At 47.2% G+C, this 22,969-nt stretch overlaps 1 protein-coding gene across 1 annotated transcript in view; it reads left to right on the forward strand.

The window, feature by feature from the left end:
* The window catches only part of PDE2A (phosphodiesterase 2A), a 394,708-nt gene that overhangs the window by 301,646 nt on the left and 70,093 nt on the right, over positions 1-22,969 (forward strand). The window contains exons 12-13 of the mRNA XM_040339780.1: positions 2,867-2,994; positions 10,181-10,292. Coding sequence (XP_040195714.1) covers positions 2,867-2,994; positions 10,181-10,292 — 240 coding nt within the window. The remainder of the gene's footprint in view (positions 1-2,866; positions 2,995-10,180; positions 10,293-22,969) is intronic.

The raw sequence follows: 22,969 nt of genomic DNA on the forward strand, positions 1-22,969 counted from the left end.
GCTGTGCCCATTATGAGGGGTTCCCACCATCCCTGTGCTGAGTTCCCGGGTCTGTACACCCGCTGTGCCCATTATGAGGGGTTCCCACCATCCCTGTGCTGAGTTCCCAGGTCTGTACACCCCGCTGTGCCCATTATGAGGGGTTCCCACCATCCCTGTGCTGAGTTCCCGGGTCTGTACACCCGCTGTGCCCATTATGAGGGGTTCCCACCATCCCTGTGCTGAGTTCCCGGGTCTGTACACCCTCTGTGCCCATTATGAGGGGTTCCCACCATCCCTGTGCTGAGTTCCTGGGTCTGTACACCCGCTGTGCCCATTATGAGGGGTTCCCACCATCCCTGTGTTGAGTTCCTGGGTCTGTACACCCGCTGTGCCCATTATGAGGGGTTCCCACCATCCCTGTGCTGAGTTCCCGGGTCTGTACACCCGCTGTGCCCATTATGAGGGGTTCCCACCATCCCTGTGCTGAGTTCCCGGGTCTGTACACCCGCTGTGCCCATTATGAGGGGTTCCCACCATCCCTGTGCCGAGTTCCCGGGTCTGTACACCCTCTGTGCCCATTATGAGGGGTTCCCACCATCTCTGTGCTGAGTTCCCGGGTCTGTACACCTTGATGCCAGATACCACATGGTACCCTGGGATGGTGTGGAGTCTGGGATGGTGTGGAGTCGGCGCCTCGATGGGTCAGGGCTGTCTTGGTGGGAAAACGGGGACTTGCCCAATATTAGGTGGGTGGTCATAAAATTATGACTGATTGGCGTATACATTTGCTGATTTCTGTTGGGGACACATTTTTGTGCTGTGTGAAAAAATGTGGGATGGTAATTTATCAAATTAAAAAAAGTCATATTTCGGGTTAGATGTAAAGAATAGCGAAACGCGTCACTTCCTCAGTAGTGTAATAATAAGTCGATTGTTGCCATAGTAACCAAAGCCTATAATTAGTGATTTTTTTTACGGACGGCTCATCATATGTATGACGTCACTTGTCCCCGCGTTTTGTTCCTCGTATTTATATTTTCCTCTGACTCGGCAAACTCCACGAAGCGCATTTCATTCCATTCACACTTTGATACGACGGAAGGCAGAAACACGAGCAGCGGAATATTTTATACATTCTGATATTTCTGGCCCGCAGGCGGCAAAAAAACTGTAACCCCGAGGCAGGCTGGCGGGAGTGAGATAAGACCTTCAAAGTCAACGCGGCTCTGACTGGGTCAGCGAAATGCGTAGCGGGGGCGGAACACTCCAGAGCAGCACCGAGATTATTAGATGTTCCAGAGAATTCTAGAGGCCGATTATTACACAATATAGGAAAATCCAGACTGAACCTATGGACAATCATATGTTGTCTGACTTCCATGTTACCCGTCTCAAGATGTGAACAATGTATCAGATTCGATCTGCACTGTGAACAATGTATCAGATCCGATCTGCACTGTGAACAATGTATCAGATCCGATCTGCACTGTGAACAATGTATCAGATCCGATCTGCACTGTGAACAATGTATCAGATCCGATCTGTACTATAAACAATGTATCAGATCCGATCTGCACTGTGAACAATGTATCAGATCCGATCTGCACTGTGAACAATGTATCAGATCCGATCTGCACTGTAAACAATGTACCAGACCTCCCATGGCCTTTTTGGCGGTAGTTTGCCTATTAGTTCTAGAAATTACAGCCCCCCCCCCCCCATAAACCTCAATGGGAATCGTTGACCTGACCATAAGGTCACTGCCCCCCCCCCCCTAAGACTTTCAGGGTAAGTCTGAGGACCTACAAACCCTACGAGGTGGGGAACCTGACCATAAGGTCACTGCCCCCCCCCAAGACTTTCAAGGTAAGTCTGAGGACCTACACCCTATGAGGTGGAGAACCTGACCATAAGGTCACTGGTTCTCCCCCCTAAGACTTTCAGTGTAAGTCTGAGGACCTACACCCTATGAGCTGGAGAACCTGACCATAAGGTCACTGGCTCTTCTCCCCTAAGACTTTCAGGGTAAGTGTGAGGACCTACACCCTATGAGGTGGAGAACCTGACCATAAGGTCACTGCCCCCCCCCCCAAGACTTTCAAGGTAAGTCTGAGGACCTACACCCTACAAGGTGGAGAACCTGACCATAAGATCACTGGCTCTCCCCCCCCCTAAGACTTTCAGGGTAAGTCTGAGGACCTACACCCTACAAGGTGGAGAACCTGACCATAAGGTCACTGGCTCTCCCCCCCTAAGACTTTCAGGGTAAGTGTGAGGACCTACACCCTACGAGGTGGAGAACCTTACCATATGGTCACGGGCTCTCCCCCCCCTAAGACTTTCAAGGTAAGTGTGAGGACCTACACCCTACGAGGTGGAGAACCTGACCATAAGGTCACGGGCTCTCCCCCCCCTAAGACTTTCAAGGTAAGTGTGAGGACCTACACCCTACGAGGTGGAGAACCTGACCATAAGGTCACGGGCTCTCCCCCCCCTAAGACTTTCAAGGTAAGTGTGAGGACCTACACCCTACGAGGTGGAGAACCTGACCATAGGATCACTGGCTTCCCCCCCCTAAGACTTTCAGGGTAAGTCTGAGGACCTACACCCTATGAGGTGGAGAACCTGACCATAAGGTCACAGGCTCTCCCCCCCCCCCCTAAGACTTTCGGGGTAAGTCTAAGGACCTACACCCTACTAATCACGAGTGAGTAAAATGAGTCTCAACCCACATAATGGATTTTTATATGATGTTAGAGCAAGCCATGGGTGGAGTGGGAACATCCCAAGGTGGGTTAACACAGTCCTACACCCAAAGCTAACATGAACATCGCCACCTGTGATTGGCCTTTTTGGAGTAATTGTTCTCTCCTTATCTCCTTAGGAAGAGCACAAGCAGCTGAACAACATGTTGGGCTTCGAGGTTCGCTCCATGCTGTGTGTTCCGGTTATATGTCGGGCGACGTCGCAGGTGGTGGCACTGGCCTGTGTGTTCAACAAACAAGGAGGAAAGTAAGTGCACGGCCGTCGGTATCTCTACAAAGTATATTCATTACTGTGGTGGGAACGTGACTTGGCTTCTATGTGGGCAATGGGTAGCACCTTGAGTTAAGTTTTACGGGTATTGGTTTGCTTTCAGACTTTATTAGTAAAATGATACGGCCAATGCACTTTGGGTGATTGGGTTCCCCTTCTTTGGGGCAACCACTGGGGGGGCCCTGTTAGCCCTGAAGAAGGGGGAGCCCAGTCCCCCCAAATTGTGTTGGTTGTATCTTATTGCCAACCAAGTCTGGAACCAAATTTACATTATATGTACACTACTTTTACTTGAGGCACTCCTCATTGCGCAAATACAGAAGTCATCAGTCTGTGGAACCAACACCTTTGGTCCTAGCCCAGTACTCTCACACAGTCCCCTCCATCAGAGAACTCCACAAGCCAGAGTTCTGAGACCCAATCAGCTTTGAAACATGTATAAATGAGGTGTGAAGATGTTGAATATGGTAGCCGAGGTTTGACCGCCCTGAACCTGAAAGTGCCCAGGAACTGAACGCTTCCAGGCAATACCTGGACAGGTTTGTCCAATGCCCACGGCAAGAATGCAGAACTGTGCTCCCCTCCCTCATTGCGAATGCATGCCATAGAAAGGGTGTGCCACTGCCACACTTACCCCTAATGCAGGTGGTCAGACCCTATATCCAGCTTCTGTGTTCTTCATCTATAGCAGCCCTCTTTCCCACAAGGCAAGCAGGCCTATCAGTACCTGGGTTCCCCCAGGACTTCTACACAATGCTATAATGCCTGGCCACCACGCTAGGACAGGCGTGAACTGAGCAAAGCAAACGGGTACTTGCAGTTGGCAGACAGGCAGAGTGGTTCAATGACAGTCCAGGTACAAGGCAGGCAAGGTTCAGAATAGTCAGTGTCCAACCTGTAGTCAAAAGGCAGGCAGAGTTCAGAGAATGATCGATATCTGATGGGAATCTAAACAGTAGAGCAGGACAGACAGACAGGGAGCTTAAGCACGTATTACACATGCTATCACAAGCATGAGACTGCAGGCTTGGCTGGCTTAAATCAGGTTTGGCCTCCACCATGGCCCATTGCTTCCCAGCCACTGATCCACCCAGCTGTCACATACCTGGTGGAGATCGAGCTGTAGAGGGGGCTTTTCTTGCACCTCCTGTCCAACACCCCTGGTAGAACTGACAGGGAGTGTAGGACACATAGTGACATTAGGGGCCGGTATAGCAGGTGACACCAGCTGAGGCTTGAGAGGGAACCGATGGCTGTAGTTCCCCAGACGGGCACCCGAAACAGGAACTCTGTGACGCTGGATCAGTAAGCAGAAGCGTAACCGGAACATAAGCCAAGGGGTCATCAACAGCCGGGCAATGCAGGTACAGGAACGTGAGACTAAAGCAGAAACAGGATGCAAGCGAGTCGGTACGCAGCAAGGTACAGGAGCATGAGACAAGAGCAGAGTCAAACACAGGCCAAGGTCACAGGTAGGCGGGCAGAAGTCCAAAGAAGGGTTGAGATCAAGCTGGGTCAAACACAGGTAGGCAGGAAGCAGATCAGGGCACAGGCAAACAGGAACAAGCTGAAAGACCACTCAGGAATGTGTTCATGTCATTGCTTGGTTGAAATAGGCCGCTTGGCGCCAGTGCATGCACGTGTGTGCGCGCTCGCGCATTCTCAAATGAATATTCCTTCTAGTGTGCCTGTGCATGTGCGCCAATGCGCGCTGGTTAACTAGATTTCTCTTATACTAGTTCTTGAAGAGCAACACAACGAAGGATTGAGACCCCCAGAAATTGGAAGGTCAAGTTTCGCTCTTTATTATATCCTCAGATTGAATTGGAAAGAGATCCAATGTGAGAGACCACTATATATATATATATATATATATATATATATATATAGATTAAATATTATTATTATTATTATTATTTTATTTATATTCATAATATATTTATAATATATTATTTATATTTTATTCTATTTATATTTATAAATATAAATAGAATAAAATATAAATAATATAAAATATATTATAAATATAAATAGAATAAAAAATATATATATATATATATATATATATATATATATATATATATAAAATTATTATTATTTTATTTATATTTATAATATATTTTATTCTATTTATATTTAATATATATTTATTTTTTATATTATTTATTATTATTTTCTCTTATGCTGGTTGATAAATGATCGATTTTTTTTTCGATCGATCTCTTCCGATAGGAATAATCAGCTGATTTACGGAATGTTCATTTATTCTGGCCACTAGAAAGTATTAATGCGCCAATGTGCGAACGCTCATTGACGTGCCCGTGCGTCTTTGGGCGCTTTTTCAAGCGTTTTTAATGTTCAAAAGCTCTTCTCCCGAATGCGACTTTGGTGGGTTGCCTGAACCTGAACCCGCTTCCCCCTTCGCCGGCGGCGTCTCCTCTGCTCTCGGGGGAAAAGATCCTATTTGATGGGAACATCACGGCGGATTCCACTCGCCGTCTTGGCGGCTCCTCTGATTAGTAGTTTGTATGCGGCTAATCCGGCGGCATTGCGCAAATTGTGAGCACCTAATTCTCTGTCTGGATGTGGAAGTGATTAAAAGATTTACCCGGCCGGAGGAGAAGAGATCTCAACAAGACTTAATCAGATCCCGGCTGCTGACTGGCGGCGTCTCGGCGTGCGGCGTTCCGGAAAAACGGCGATTTGTGTCTTAGCTTTTTATCTTGATTGGCTTTCGCTGTATATCTTTTGCATAAGTAAGAAGTTTAGAGTTGGAGTGATGTCCTTTATTGGCTTATGTAAAGTGCACCTGTCATCAGATATACACAGTATCTCACAAAAGTAAGTACACCTCTCACATTTGTGTAAATCTTTTCATGTGACAACACTGAAGAAATGACACTTTGTATCTACAATGTTGTGTAGTGAGTGTACAGCTTGTATAACGGTGTAAATTTTCCGTCCCCTCCAAATAACTCAACACACAGCCATTAATGTCTAAACCGCTGGCAACAAAAGTGAGGACACCCCTAAGTGAAAATTTCCAAATTGGGGCCCAAAGTGTCAATATTTTGTGTGGGCGCCATTATTTTTCAACCCTCTTGGGCATGGAGGTCACCAGAACTTCACAGGTTGTCACTGGAGTCCTCTTCCCCTCCTCCATGACGACATCACAGAGCTGGTGGATGTTGGAGACCTTGCGCTCCTCCACCTTCCATTTGAGGAGCCCCACAGATGATCAATCGGGGTTTAGGTCTTGGCCAGTCCATCACCTTTACCCTCAGCTTCTTTAGCAAGGCAGTGGTTGTCTTGGAGGTGTTTGGGGTCGTTATCATGTTGGAATACTTCCCTGCGGCCCAGTCTCTGAGTGGAGGGGATCATGCTCTGCTTCAGGGTGTCACAGTACATGTTGGCACTCATGGTTTCCTCAATGATCTGTAGCCCCCCAGTGCCGGTGTTCTATCTAATAGTGCCCTCCGTCGAAACGTGCCTGCTTGACGCACACCATGGCGCATGCGCACATCGTAGGAGGCATTTTTAGACGGGAGATACCATTTGACGGGCACAAGTGACAGCGGAGGGAGACCGTAGTTGTCAGATCAAGCCTCGCTGTTGCAGGGCGTGTTTTGTCCGTGTTGCAACCCGCCCTTAGACACAGGCAAAGCCCGACCTTGAGCGCACTGTAAACACGCCCCGCAACAGCGAGGTACAATCTGACAACTACGGTCTCCCTCCCTTGCATAGCTTTCAATTGTGCCCGTCAAATGGTATCTCCCGTCGAAAAATGCCTCCTACGATGTGCGCAGGCGCCGTGGTGACGTGAAGCCAGCTGATTGTGAAATCAGCTGGAGTGCCCTTCTATACTGCACATGCGGGGGAACTTTCCGACAGAGGGCACTATTCAATGGAACACCGGCATGTATATAGCTGAAGTTCGGTGAGGCGCTCCATCACTCTCTCCTGTGTACACGCCACGCTCCTCCATCTCTTAGTGGACATTTCCGGATGAGCTGACCTTTAAAGCTGCAGCGCCTCATCAGAGGGGACGGCGTCATTGTACAATCGATGTCCTGTCTGTCGCCATCTGTACGCCGTGCCTGAAAAGGCGAATGATTGGCGTGATGTATGGGCCGGCGTCTATGCGGCAGATGGCTCATTCCAGAGGATGGATAGCGGCCGGCTACCCCCATCCATCCTTTTTAGTGACAGGTTCTCGGTTGAGCGCCCCCCAGACAAACGAGAGCGCAAAAATCACAGAGATAAAGAGAAGGAGATATTAAGTCCGGAATGAGAATAATGTTTTTTGTGTCAGTAGAGACTTTACTAGGGATGGAGATGTGTGTTTGTTCCATAGGCAGGCTCTGCTTCCTCTCTGCTTCCTCTCTGCCTCCTCTCTGCTTCCTCTCTGCTTCCTATCTGCTTCCTCTCTGCCTCCTCTCTGCTTCCTCTCTGCCTCCTCTCTGCTTCCTTTCTGCTTCCTCTCTGCTTCCTCTCTGCTTCCTCTCTGCGTCCTCTCTGTGTCCTCTCTGCTTCCTCTCTGCTTCCTCTCTGCGTCCTCTCTGTGTCCTGCTGATCTCTGGGAACACAATAGGTGTCTAGTGACGTGAAACAGCCGCACGGCTCCTGGTAACCAAAGAGCACTTGTACTGGGCTACCTACCTATCACCGACTGCACTCTACGGCAGAGTCTCGCGGCCTCTTTTCAGTGGTGGCACAATTTTAAAGTACGCAAAATCTGGAGGCCCCAGGGCCCAGTCTAACAAGTAAATGTTACTTATCAATGGGAAAACTTCAAATCGGGAGTCCCCTCTTCATGTCAGAATCCCCCATCACATTAGAGTTCCCCATCTTGTCAGAGGCCCCCCCCTTCACATCAGAGGTCTTCCCCCTCACATCAGAGGTCTTCCCCCTCACATCAGAGGTCCCCCCATCATATCAGAGGTCCCCCCATCATATCAGAGGTCCCCCTATCACATCAAAGGCCCCCCTTTACATCAGAGGTCCCACATGCCATCAAAGTCCCCCCATCACATTAAAGGTCCCCCTTCACATCAGATGTCCCCCTTCACATCAGATGTCCCCCTTCACATCAGATGTCCCCCTTCACATCAAAGGTCCCCCATCACATCAAATGTCCCCCCATCACATCAGAGGTCCTCCCATCACATCAAAGGTCCCCCCATCACATCAAAGGTCCCCCCATCACATCAGAGGTCCTCCCATCACATCAAAGGTCCCCCATGCCATCAAAGTCCCCCATTTACATCAGACGTTCCCCATCACATCAGAGGTCCTCCAATCTCATCAGAGGTCCTCCATCACACCAGAGGTCCTCCCTTCACATCAGAGGTCCCCCCTTCAAATCAAAGGTCCCCCTTATCACATCAGAGGTCCTCACATTACATCAAAGGTCCTCCCTTCACATCAGAAGTCCCCCCTTCACATCAGAGGCCCCCCTTATCACATCAGAGGCCCCCCTTATCACATCAGAGGTCCGCCATGCCATCAGAGTCCTCCATCACATCAGAGGTCCTCCAATCTCATCAGAGGCCTCTAATCACATCTAAGGTCCCCCCATCACATCAAAGGTCCCCCCGTCACATCAAAGGTCCACCCATTACATCAGAGGTCCTTCCATTGCATCAAATGTCCCCCCATCATATCAAAGGTTCCCCCATGCCATCAGAGTCCCACCCCATTCACATCAGAGGTCCCCCCGTTCACATCAGAGGTCCCCCCGTTCACATCAGAGTCCCCCCATTCACATCAGAGTCCCCCCGTTCACATCAAAGTCCCCCGTTCACATCAGAGGTTCCCCCATCTTATCAGAGGTTCCCCATCACATCAGAGATCCTCCCATCATATCAAAGTCCTCCCATTTTATTAGAGGTTCCTTCATCGCATCAAAGGTCCCTCTCCCTTCACATCAGAGATCCTCCATCACATTAAAAGTTCCTCATCTCATTAGAGGTCCCCCATCACATCAGAGGTCCCCCCATCACATCAGAGGTCCCCCCATCACATCAAAGACCTCCCATCACATCAGAGGTCCCCCCATCACATCAAAGACCTCCCATCACATCAGAGGTCCCCCCATCACATCAGAGGTCCTCCCATCACATCAGAGGTCCTCCCATCACATCAGAGGTCCTCCCATCACATCAGGGGTCCTCCATCACATTAAAGGTTCCCCCATCATTTCAGAGGTCCCCCCCATCACATTAAATTCCCCCCTTAACATCAAAGGTTCCCTATCCCATCAGAGGTGCCCCCATGCGATTAGAGTCCCCCATCACATCAGAGGCCCCCCCATCTCATCAGAGAATCCCCATTACATCCAAGTGCCTTATGACATCAGAGTACCCCCATGACAGGGTCTCCCCATCATATTAGAGTCTCCTTATCACATCAGAGTCATCCCACAATATTAGATTCCCCCATATATCAAAGTCTCCTCTTCAGATCAGAGGTCCCCCATCACATCAGAGGTCCCCCATCATATCAGAGCCCCCTATGACATCAGAGTAGCCCCATGATAGAGTCTCTTCACACCATCAGAAGTTCCCTTATCAAATCAGATTCCTCTATCCATCTCGGAACCAGCGCAAACTTGGTCTCATGCTTCTTGCAGCACCCCAAGGTGTCATGGTTGTGAGACACTCCTCTAAAGTCTGTGGAAGGTTATATTGTTCCTCGGTATCAATGCACGTCAACCAGACAGGTGTGACTGATGGAAGAGGAATACAATCTATGAGGCTGAGATGTTATCTCAAGAGTTGCTGAACGGGGAGGCTGAGTGAATGCAAAGAAATACCGTAGAGTGAGTATCTGTAAATCTAGTATTGTGCTATAATGGAGGGAATAGGATACAGCAAGTATGTCAATGTATGATTATGTGGGGGGGTGGGGGGCAGGCGAGATGCTCACTGAAAATAAGCTAGTTTACCATTAAGCACTCTGTAGGCTCAGTCTTCGGCGCATATGTCACTGTATGTGTAATTGTCTTTTCCTATTGGTGCTCTTTGCTGAATATGACTGTCATTATGGTAAATGATGCATATTGATCTGCTTGTTATTGGGCCCCTTGAAGATGCTTGGACTGTTCTGGGGTTCAGTGTAATGTGATATTCAATGATAACGTCTTCTGTCCATCTTTTCTCAGCTACACAGAGGAGGATGAGCACATAATCCAACACTGCTTCTGCTACACGTCCACCGTCCTCACCAGCACCCTGGCCTTCCAGAAGGAGCAGAAACTAAAGTGCGAATGCCAGGTAACCCCATTACTCCGATTGGATACCAACTTACCAACCAGCCATTGCCATCTTTTTTTTCTTCTTTTCTTTTTTTCTTAAGTGTATTTTGTGCGTGTACTGGACTGCAGGAGTTGGGAGTAGGCAGGCCTCCCCCAGAGGCAATCTGCCACCTTTCTCCATGCCCCGGGTGGCAATGGCGGGTGTGTGAGGGGGTCCTTCCACACAGCCCGCCCTACCTGCTCCGCTTTGAAGCCCAACGGGGCAGAGGGACTCCCTATAAGGGAGTGATAGGATTTTGCCCGCTCAACCAGCCCCGTTAGTCCTTCGCCTCTCTTTTTTTTTAGAGACCGCGTGGTCAAAGTGCATGCATGTTAACCCAATTTTGAGTGCGTGTAAGTGTGGTGGTTTTTGTGGGAGGGGGGTGGGCGTACTAAGCGCAGGCTTACCTCGCATAGCACACCCACCGGGAGCCGGGCTGAGACCACCAAACTCAACTCACATGTAGCCGAGACCGGGATCCGAACCCCTAGCTGCAGAGGTGAATGGCTTGTCAGCGCAGTGCCAATCGCGTTGAGCCACTGCAGCTCCTCTGCCATTGCCGTCTATCTGTCCTCCACCTGTCTCTTCTACCTAAATCCCCTTGTCTTCTATCCATCTCTTCTACCTGAATCCCTCTGTTCTCCACCCATCTCTTCTACCTGAATCCCCTTGTCTTCTATCCATCTCTTCTACCTAAATCCCTCTGTTCTCCACCCGTCTCTTCTACCTAAATCCCTCTGTCCTCCACCCGTCTCTTCTACCTAAATCCCTTTGTTCTCCACCTGTCTTTTCTACCTAAATCCCTTTGTTCTCCACTAATCTCTTCTACCTGAATGCCTTTGTTCTCCACTCATCTCTTCTACCTGAATCCCTCTGTTCTCCACCCATCTCTTCTACCTAAATCCCTCTGTTCTCCACCCGTCTCTTCTGCCTAAATCCCTCTGTTCTCCACCCATCTCTTCTACCTGAATCCCTTTGTCTTCCATCCATCTCTTCTACCTGAATCCCTTTGTTCTTCACCCGTCTCTTCTGCCTAAATCCCTCTGTTCTTCCACCTGCCTCTTATATCTGAATCCCTCCTTCCTCCACCAATCTCTTCTACCTGAATCCCTCTGTTCTCCATTCATCTATTCTACCTAAATCCCTCTGTTCTACATCCACCTCTTCTACCTAAATCCCTTTGTTCTCCACTCATCTCTTCTACCTGAATCCCTCTGTTCTACATCCACCTCTTATACACAAATCTCTCTGTCCTCCATTCTCCTCTTATACTTGAATTGCTCTGTACTCCATCTCTTATACCTGAATCCCTATTTTCTTTTACCCATCTCTTATAACTGAATCCCTCTGTTCTACATCCATCTTTTATACCTGAATCCCTCTTTCTTCCATCCATCTCTTATACCTGAATCCCTCTGTCCTCCACCCATCTCTTATAACCAAATCCCTCTGTCCTTCACCCATCTCTTATAACAAAATCCCTCTGTCCTCCACCCATCTCTTATACCCAAATCCCTCTGTCCTCCACCCATCTCTTATACCCAAATCCCTCTGTCCTCCACCCATCTCTTATAACAAAATCCCTCTGTCCTCCACCCAACTCTTATAACAAAATCCCTCTGTCCTCCACCCAACTCTTATAACAAAATCCCTCTGTCCTCCACCCATTCTCTCACACCTAAATCCCTCTGTCCTCCACCCATCCTACGTAAAAATAACTGTGTATTACCCCCATCTCTTACACACAATTTGCTTTGTTCCCCACCCATCTCATACACCCATATTCCTCTATCCACCACCCATCTCTTACACACAAATCCCTCTAATCCTCACGCTTTCCTGAATCCATATGTCCTCTACCCGTCTTTTACACCCAAATTTCTCTATCTTCTATCCATCTCTGACACTCAAGTAACTTTGTTCTCTACACAGGTATTACATGTATTGCACTCATACTGTATACCTCTGTGGTCCACCCATTTCTTACACCCAAATCCCTCTGCCCCCCTCACATCCCCTTTTCTGAACCCCTATGTCATCTACAGATCTTTTACACCCTTTCACGCTTCCTGTCTTCCAGCCATCTCTTCCACCTGAACCCCTGTGTCTTCCACCATTTTCTTACACCTGAATGCCCCTGTCCTCCACCTTTCTCTTCCACCCATCTTTTACACCTAAATCCCTCTATTTTCCTCCCATCTCTTCCACCCGAACTCCTGTGTCTTCCACCAATTTCTTACACCTGAATGCCCCTGTCCTCCACCTTTCTCTTCCACCCATCTTTTACACCTAAATCCCTCTATTTTCCTCCCATCTCTTCTACCCAAACTCCTGTGTCTTCCACCAATTTCTTACACCTGAATGCCCCTGTCCTCCACCTTTCTCTTCCACCCATCTTTTACACCTAAAGTAGATTCATCTCTCCAAATGAGACCTTTTCCCATAAGAGCTATTCAGAGGGGCAGATGTATCCAAACTGGAGGAAAGAAAACCAGCATATAAGTGGAGGTGTGGCCCTCAATAGCCAATCAGAATTGTTGAGTTTTCTGCGACATGAAACGTTTTTTTGCAATGGGCAAGAACTCCAATTTTGTGCTTTTTTTCTCCAGCCTCATAGAGATGCCATGTTTTTTTCACGCAGGAAGGCTGATGGCCACTTTACGGGTTGTGGAATTCTCACAGAGAATTCTGGAAAAATGAAGTTTTAAATCTTTAATGTAATTGGCTGTTTATCTTAGTTAATCCAACTGAATTCTGGGGTCAGAATGAAACTTTTCATGGTCACAGTTTTCCCAGGGCAGTTTTGTCTTGTCTTTCCTTCCTTTTAGACCAAAAGGTGTCAGGGACGATCAGCTGAGCACGATGGACATTTGTCTTTCTCCAGCCTTGGTGGCCACCACAAATAGAAATTTGGCCGAGTTGAGCGTTGGCAGGTCATTAGCTTGTGGAGGAAGACGGAGAGAGAGAGAGAGTCAGTCGTTCACACAGCTGCTGATCCCCTGATGAATGGCGCTCATTTTCATGTAATTAACCCAGATCTTAATATGCAGAGCCCTGCTTCAGAACATAGATCTTTTTATAAACATCTCAAGGGCAGAAGAGGTGGCCGGGTTGGGCGATTAGTAGTTCAAAGCATCGGGCAACTGCTGCAGATTGTTTAGACTTTTCTGCAAATAACACTACAAAGCAAAGTTTGGGTGACTATCTGTAAACCACAAGTTAATGGATGTATGGACAACATTAACACTAAGGCCCCCTTGGCTGGTAGTTGGGCTCCACCTTACTGCTCCATAGGGATGGCCCCCCCCCAGTTCGGTTCGCATCCAGAACATGCGAACAGGCCAAAAATTTGTTTGAACACGCGAACACCGTTAAAGTCTACGGGACACAAACATGAAAAATCAAAAGTGCTATTTTTTTGAAGGTTGATATGCAAGTTATTGTCATAAAAAGTGTTTGGGGACCCGGGTCCTGCCCCAGGGGACATGTATCAATGCAAATTTTTTTTAAAAAAACTGCAGTTTTTTCGGGAGCAGTGATTTTTTTAATAATGCTTAAAGTGAAACAATAAAAGTGAAATATTCCTTTAAATTTCGTACCTGGGGTGTGTATATAGTATGCCTGTAAAGTAGCGCATGTTTCCAGTGTTTATAACTGTCCCTGCACAAAATGTAATTTCTAAAGGAAAAAAAGTCATTAAAAACTACTTGCGGCTATAATGAATTGTCAGGTCCCGGCAATACAGTTCAAAGTCATTGAAAGTCATTGATTTCACTATTTTGAAATTAGGGGCCCAGTTACTTCTATTACTTGCAAAGTTCCCAATCGGGTTGATATCATTTCATATTGAGCTCTGTTTTGTATCTAGGCCCGGTCTCATTCTAAGGCCTCGTACAGACGGGCAAACATGTACGATGAAAACGGTCCGCCGGACCGTTTTCAGCGTACATGCCCGCCCGGAGATTTCTGTATGATGGCTGTACACACCATCATACAGAAATCCGCGCGTACACGATACGCGGGGGCGAGGCCGCGGCGACATGCGCGGCCCTGGCAGTTCAATGCTTCCACGTATTCGTCAAAGTCATTCGACGCATGCGAGGGATGGCGGCCTCTCGGACATGTACGGTAAGTCTGTACAGACGACCGAACATGTCCGACGGACAGGATTCCAGCGGGCATGTTTCTAAGCAAGTTTAGAAACATTTGCCCGCTCGAAAACGGTCTGGCGGGCAAATGTACTCTGGAATCCTGTCCGCTCGGCTGTACAGACGACCGAACATGTCTGCTGAAACTGGTCCGCGAACCAGTTTCAGCAAACATGTTTGGTCGTGTGTACGGGGCCTAAGCGTCACGTTTTATAGCTTTTTTTGATTGTTTTTAGAGCAGCGCCATTAATTTTGAATGGGCCTCCCTCCACTCCAGAAAACACGCTAAAGAAGCTTATGCACTAAATCGTGGCACTGAGCCAACCGCTTTTGGCAATGGATGTTTTCGTGCATGTTTTGTGGCGTGGAAAACGCACATATAAAACACGCGACTGCTAACCAAGTTTGGGGTGCCATTAAGAAATGATGGCACCCCAAGCACATCCCTTTTTTTAAAAAACGTTTTTTTACACGTTTATCACACATTTGCAGAAACGCGGCATTTTTGCTACCCCCCAGATGTGAAGGAACCTTATTGATCCAATGTTTGGCATTCCGTGTGCAGCTTCTCCCTACTCTTGTTGCATTGTGACACATTGTGGAACAGCAATGTTAGGCGTTCAATTGGCTCCCGATTCTGTATGAGGCCCCTCCGCGATAAACATCCACCGCGGCATTCCGCCACAATGAAGACACAACAGCTGCCCAAAGTCAGATATATACATCAGCGGCACGCGGAATACGAATTACCGCAAACAGAAAAATGGAGCAAAGGACATAAATGACAGACTGTATACCCCAAAGTATCTTTAACCTTCCCATTCAGACACTGATAAGCCATCATCTCCCCGACGCCTCGTGAATATGTATCGCCACCCGCCGGTCTCTCCCAAGGTTTCTGCTGGCGGCATCCTGCATATTCACACAACGGCAGAACTGCCAGTTCATCTCAAGCGCCTCTTCTCTGGAATAAGCGGTGGGATTAATTAGACAATGCCCCACAGGTGGGGGGGGAATGGAGCCTGGGGGCCCCCCTGTGTTAGGGGAGAGTGATGTGGGACAGTAATTGGGGGAGCTATGGGATGGGTCTAGGTTTACTCACAGGCGGAGAGACCCAGATAATGACAGAACAGATACTGGCGGAGATAACGATGGAGACGACAGATGGCAATGACAGGAATAACGATGGAAGAATGGAGCTCTTAATAGACACTTTGGTTTGTTTTCTAGTTTACAAGAGCAAAAGGGACCGTTTATTATTGATCTGGAGGGTAGATTGGTGTTCTGGGAATTTAATTGGAGGGAGGTGGGCACTGGAAGCTATTGGAGCATAGCTAACTCCAACACTGAACCTTTCTGTCACCCCAACATTAACCCTCCTTATAACCCCAATATCATCTTTTCCTGTAACCCCAACACCAACCTTCCCTGTAACCCCAACACTGACCCTTCCTGTATCCCCAATATTAAAACCCCAATACTAACCTTTCCTGCAACACCAACACTGACCCTCCCTGTAACACCAATATTGACCCTTCCTGTATCCCCGACACTGATCCTCCCTGTAACACCAACTCTGAGCATCCCTGTAACCCCTGATCCTCCCTGTAACCCCAACACTAGCCCTTAATGTAACCCCAATATTAAAACCCCAAAACTAACCTTTCCTGTAACCCCAACACTGACCCTCCCTGTAACCCCAATACTACCCTTTCCTGAAACCCCAACACTAACCCTTCCCGTAACATCAATATTAAAACCCAATACTAACCTTTCCTGTAACCTGAACACTGACCCTCCCTGTAACCCCAATATTAGCCTTTCCTGTAACCCCAACACTGACCTTTCCTGTAATCCTAACATCAACCTCCCTTTAGCCCTCACACTTACCCTTTCTGTAAACGCTCCCTGCAACCAGATCGCTAACCTTTACATTAGCCCCTCCTGTAAAACTAAATATCTATTTAACCCTAACACTAACCCTTCCTGTAGCCCGCGGCAGCCCCCCCCCCCCCCCAGGTTCTCTGCTCCAGGGGGCCCATACCTGAAGCTGTGTAAGGGGCCCCAAAATTTGTGATGGGGGCCCTGCCTGCATCATCTCACTCCCATCATCTCTCACCCGCCCCCTCTGGCTCTCACACCGCCAATGAATAACACAGATTCATGCATTGCAACTATTCCGTAACTATTCAGATGGCCGGACGGTGAGCGCCGACCACCTGAATAATGGCAGCTGGTTGGCTGTGCAGCTCTGATAGGCTTTCCGAGTACAGCCCTAGTCTCCCGGATGCTTATCCTCGGGACGTAAGGGGGGTGCGTTCCTTGGATAAGACTGACGGCCGTCTCAGCCAATCAGGTTCACCGATTCTGGTTATCGGTAACCTGATTGGCTGAAGCGTCATCGAGGGTGGGAGAAGACATTGAGGGACGTGGGAGGAGTTGTATTTTACAGGGCAAAAATGGGCACAGAGGCGACAATGGGTACAGTGGTGACAAAGGGCACAGTGGTGACAATGGGCACAGTGGCAACAATTAAAGTGCACAGTGACATGCACAGTGGCAACAATGGGCACAGTGGCGACAATTAAAGGGCACAGTGGTGACAATTGGCACAGTGGCGACAATTGAGGGGCACAGTGGCTGAGTTTGATGGCACAGTGGTGACAATTGATGGCACAGTGACTGCGTCTGATGGCATGGCACAGTGACTGCGTTTGATGGCATGGCACAGTAGTGCGAATTGATGGCATAGTGACTGCCTCTGATGGCATGGCACAGTGGCTGCATTTGATGGCATGGCACAGTGGTGACAATTGATGGCACAGTGGCTGCATTTGATGGGCACAGTGAAGCTGCACTTTTTTTCTTATCTTTTTTTTTTTCGTTTGCGCCCCCCCCCCCCCCCCCCCCAAAAAAAAATTTGAGCACCAGCCGCCACTGAGCACCAGCATGGCTCAGAACAACAGAACAATCATTTGCCTTTCTGTGTCAGAGCCGACATGAGGCAAACAGAAGACTGCTCGGTCCGCTGTACGTTATTATAAATGTCTGTACTTAATTAACTTCAGTGACCCCCTTCTTTTAGCCTTTTATCCCCTGTGGAGCAGGAGGGGAGATTGCAAAGCGCTAGGTAAAAAATCAAAACAGGATTGTGAAAATGAATTTATAATGGAAACATTAATGGGATCTAATTAAACAGTGTAGCGTTGTAAACTAACGAGGAGAAGACTGACAGCTGATTATCATGGCAAGAGCGAGCAGCAGATGCGTACTATGGAAAATTCCAAGGCTGGATGCCAGCTGTCTACCCGGCCTACTAAGGGTTAATCCGTTGGATATAAAGGGGAACTCTGCAGTGCTGGCGGTCAGTATACATTCCGAGCTGCTTTTGTTGTAATATCGTGGCCAGGCATGTACTGGCCATTGGGACTACAGGGAGTTTCCCGGTGGGCCGATGGCTCAGTGGGCCGGTTTCAGTGACAGCCTGTCAAAGTAATGGCTGCGCGGCTCGCCCTCCACTTCATGCAGTGATTTGGGAATGATTAGAAAAATACAGAGGAGAATAAGTGAAATAATAAAAGAGGTGAGTGAGGACTCCTTATGTTATGCTACTTGTTTTTTTGCACAATTATTTCCCCCCCCCCCAATTTTTCCCCCCTCTTTCCGGCTTTCAGCTGCTGCAGGGAGAGACACAGGGCATCATTCCTGTAATTGCTTCTCTGACCCTGATACCGATTCCCCTCCCTGTTCTGCCTGCTTCGATTCCCCTCCCTGTTCTGCCTGCTTCGATTCCCCTCCCTGTTCTGCCTGCTTTGATTCCCCCCCCCCCCCCCTGTCACTGTGAATATATACTGTGGGCTAGATTCAGCATTTAATTACACCGGCGTATCTATAGATACGCCGCGTAAATTCAAAGCTGCGCCGGCGTATCTTCTTTCTGTATTCAGAAAGCAAGATACGCCGACATTACCCTAAGATCCGACTGGCGTAAGTCTCTTACGTCGTCGTATCTTAGGGTGCATATTTACGCTGGCCGCCAGGTGGCGCTTTCGTCGTTTTCGGCGTAGAATATGCAAATGACCTAGATACGCCGATTCACAAATTTACGTACGCCCGGTGCTATTTTTTTAGGTCGTTTACGTTAGGCTTTTTCGGCGTAAGGTTGCTCCTGCTATTATGAGGCGTACGCAATGTTAAGTATGGACGTTGTTCCTGCGTTGAATTTAGAATTTTTTACGTCGTTTGCGTTAGTCGTTCGCGAATAGGGCTGGACGTAATTTATGCTCACGTCGAAACCAATGACGTCCTTGCGGCGTACTTTGGAGCAATGCACACTGGGAAATTCCACGGACGGCGCATGCGCCGTTCGGGAAAAACGTCAATCACGTCGGGTCACCACCCATTTACATAAAACACGCCCCCCTCATACTCATTTGAATTAGGCGCGCTTACGCCGGCCCCATTTACGCTACGCCGCCGCAACTTACGGAGCAAGTGCTTTGTGAATACAGCACTTGCCCGTGTAAGTTGCGGCGGCATAGCGTAAATAACATATGCTACGCCCGCACAAAGTTACGGCGGGCTACTTGGATCTAGCCCTGTGTGTGTATATATATATATATATATATATATATATATATATATATATATATATATATATATTATTTATTTATTTTTTTTAAATGTAAAAAACAAATAAAAAGGTCTAATTCACACAGGTTCTCTGTTATGTTTGTGTCCGCTAATAATGATTTTAGTGTATTTTTTGTGAAAATATGGTCTTGATATATTGGGGGGGGCCTGCCGGGTAGGCTGCACGATGCCCTGTGATTTCTAATAGCAGTCCTGCCCTTACACACCACCCCATCTTTACTTAAACCTTAAGTTTAACCCAGCCCATAAAATGGACCCTTACTTGCCATCACCCACTAGTGTTGCTCACGAATATTCGCATTGCGAATATTCGACTCGAATATAGCATATTCGAGAAATCGCGCTATATTTCGAATTTCGCGGTGAATATTCGCAATTCCGAATATTCGCATTTTTTCAATTTGATTTTTAAAACAGATCACATCCTATCGACGTCTAAAAGCATTGCTGGTATGATTAGAGACCCTGGGCCGAGTAGCTAAGCTGAGGCGATCCTTTTATGTGGCCAAATTGAAAAAAAAAAATATGCGATTTTTCGCTATTGCGAATGCGAAAATGATTGCGAATTTTCGATAACTGTGGTAGGAGAACTCTGATTGTCTCTGATGCAAAAGGGGGGGCTTTGTGTATGTGTATGTTATGAATATTTGTATGTTTGATATTATTATTTTTTGTAAGAAGGAAAAAATTGCGCATACCTTAAAAAAGGGGAGAATACAGCAGCAACTCAAAAATGTTATACAACATAAATTAATACAAGACAGAAAATGGAGTCGCTCTACAAGAATAAAAAATATGTCTAGTGACAAGACATGTGGGCAAATTATAAAATAAGCAAGCGCAAATAACTTGTGAAATACACAGTGAAACAAATATATAAAGAAATATAGTCCCAATAATAGAAAAATAATCTTTCATAAAAATGTCTTTGATATGTGAAGTGAAAAAAAGTCCAAAGCATGCAGCATGAACGTGTTCAATCTTCAAGGTGTTTGATTGACAAACGGCTGTGACAGATGGATAGAGTAAAGAATCACCACCAATGCAAAACACTTTTTATTTTCTATTGTAAAATATCACGAATATTCTGAGCCAATCAGAGTGCTCCTTCCGCATTTGCCGAATATTCGCAATTATTTTGTATTGTAAAATATCAAGAATATTCTGAGCCAATCAGAGTGCTCCTTCCGCATTTGCCGAATATTCGCAATTATTTTGTATTGTAAAATATCACGAATATTCTGAGCCAATCAGAGTGCTCCTACAGCATTTGTCGAAATTGCGCAATAAATATCGCATTCGCATGTTGCGATATTTCGATAAAATATCACGAATATTCTGAGCCAATCAGAGCGCTCCTCCAGCATTTCTCGAAATTGCGCAATAAATATCGCATTCGCATGTTGCGATATTTCGATAAAATATCACGAATATTCTGAGCCAATCAGAGCGCTCCTACCGCAGTTATCAAAAAATCGCAATTATTTTCGCATTCGCAATAGCGAAAAATCGCAATAATTTAATTTCGATAAAATATCACGAATATTCGAATTTAGCGAATATATCTCGAATATTCGAATATATATTCGAGATATATCGCGAAATCGAATATGGCATATTCTGCTCAACACTATCACCCACCAACTTTTATGCCGAAATTGAACTCTAAAGTAGAGTTCCAGCCTAATACTAACTATGTCTCCTTTCATTTTTATTTTTTAAAGAGGTCAGGAGGTTCCCAGGGGCCCGGAGGCCCACAGGGCCCCAGATGGCAACCCCCCCTTTTTTTTATATATATATATATATAATTATTATATTTTTTTTATATATATATATTTTTATATTTTTATATATATATATATATATATATATATAATTATTATTATTAATAAAGAGCCCAGAGGTCCCCAGGGCCCGGATGGCAAACCCCCTTTTTTTAATAAAAACATTACATTTTTTTTTACTTCTTTTTTATATATATATATATATATTTATTAAAGGGCTCAGAGTTCCCCAGGGCCCCATGTGGCAAACCCCCCTTTTTTTTTTTATAAATGTTTATTTTTTTATTTTTGTTTATATATATATATATATATATATTTTTTTTTTTTTTTTTATTAAAGGGCCCTGGATGGCAACCCTATTTTTTTTTATTTATTTTTTTATAAATGTTTTTTTTTTTTTTTTTATACATATATTTTTATTTATTTTTTATTAAAGGGCCCAGAGGTTTCTTTATTTTTTTTAAAGGGCCCAGAGGTCACGGATGACAACCCCCCTTTTTTTGTAATTTCTTTTTATAAAAAAAAAATTAATAGTTTGTGTGTGTGTATATATATATATTTTTTTTATTATTAAAGGGCCCAGAGGTCCCCAGGGCCCCGGATGGCTATCCCCTTTTTTTTATATATATATTTCTTCTTTTTTTTGTAAAGGCCCCCCCGCCTCTCAATTTGCGGCAGCCCCCTCCCCCCCTGCTTCTCAATTTCAGGCGTCAGCACCCCCCCCCCCCCCCCCCCCAGTTCTCTGGTCCAGGAGGGCCATGCCTGAAGCTGTGCAAGGGGCCCCATAATTCCTGATTGCGGCCCTGACGGTGGCAGGGGAGATGAGGGAGCGCTTGACAATGGCTGGGAATTTCATGCCCATACCATTGTCGGTACTTCCTCCTCTCCCCTGCAGCCGCCGCTCACTGACACAGGAGAGCCGAAGCTGCAGGATCGCCGGTTAATAAGGAGTTCATTCTGGCTTTCCTGATTTGCATACTAGCTCCAAGTTAGGGACAAAACAGCCAGGCGACTCACATTTTCAGAAGATAAGCCAGGAACGACTGACCTTGACCCCTTAACACCCTCGTGACTATACAGAATTAGTCTTTACGCAGGCAGAAACGTTCTTCTCACACGTGTCTTTCAACTCTGTATTTCGCTGCCTCGCCCATTTTTCGGGTTCTTGTAGCACTGAGTGGTTAAGGGCGGTGCAGCACTGAGTGGTTAAGGGCGGTGCAGCACTGAGTGGTAAAGGGCGGTGCAGCACTGAGTGGTAAAGGGCGGTGCAGCACTGAGTTGCAAAGGGCGGTGCAGCACTGAGTGGCAAAGGGCGGTGCAGCACTGAGTGGCAAAGGGCGGTGCAGCACTGAGTGGTAAAGGGCGGTGCAGCACTGAGTGGTAAAGGGCGGTGCAGCACTGAGTGGTAAAGGGCGGTGCAGCACTGAGTGGTAAAGGGCGGTGCAGCACTGAGTGGTAAAGGGCGGTGCAGCACTGAGTGGTAAAGGGCGGTGCAGCACTGAGTGGTAAAGGGCGGTGCAGCACTGAGTGGTAAAGGGCGGTGCAGCACTGAGTGGTAAAGGGCAGTGCAGCGCTGAGTGGTAAAGGGCGGTGCAGCGCTGAGCGGTAAAGGGCGGTGCAGCGCTGAGTGGTAAAGGGCGGTGCAGCACTGAGTGGTAAAGGGCGGTGCAGCACTGAGTGGTAAAGGGCGGTGCAGCGCTGAGTGGTAAAGGGCGGTGCAGCACACTTACAGGCCGTTGAATCCCTTATTCATTTTAAGTACTAAACTGTTAGAGGCAGTATTACCGCTGCCTCAGCGTACTGTCACCATCAATCCGGAGATCGCTGTCTGCGAACCCTGCGGCTACGCCGGGCCTCAGGCTAAAAAAGCCTCTAGGGAGGGATGCCAGGAAGGAGAATTGTTGGGTCAGATGGTTGGAAATCAGCAGCGCAGATTGTGGCTGGGAGGCTGCAGGTGGCTGGAAGCGCCCCCAGGAGAAGCCAATGATACGGGTCCTCTCCATGGAGCTCAGCCTGGAGCCACAGCTCCCCCTAGTGGTGCAAACGCCATGATAAAATGTAACGGATGGCA

Source organism: Rana temporaria, chromosome 2 (genome assembly GCF_905171775.1).
Source record: "Rana temporaria chromosome 2, aRanTem1.1, whole genome shotgun sequence".
Classification (NCBI taxonomy): domain Eukaryota; kingdom Metazoa; phylum Chordata; class Amphibia; order Anura; family Ranidae; genus Rana; species Rana temporaria.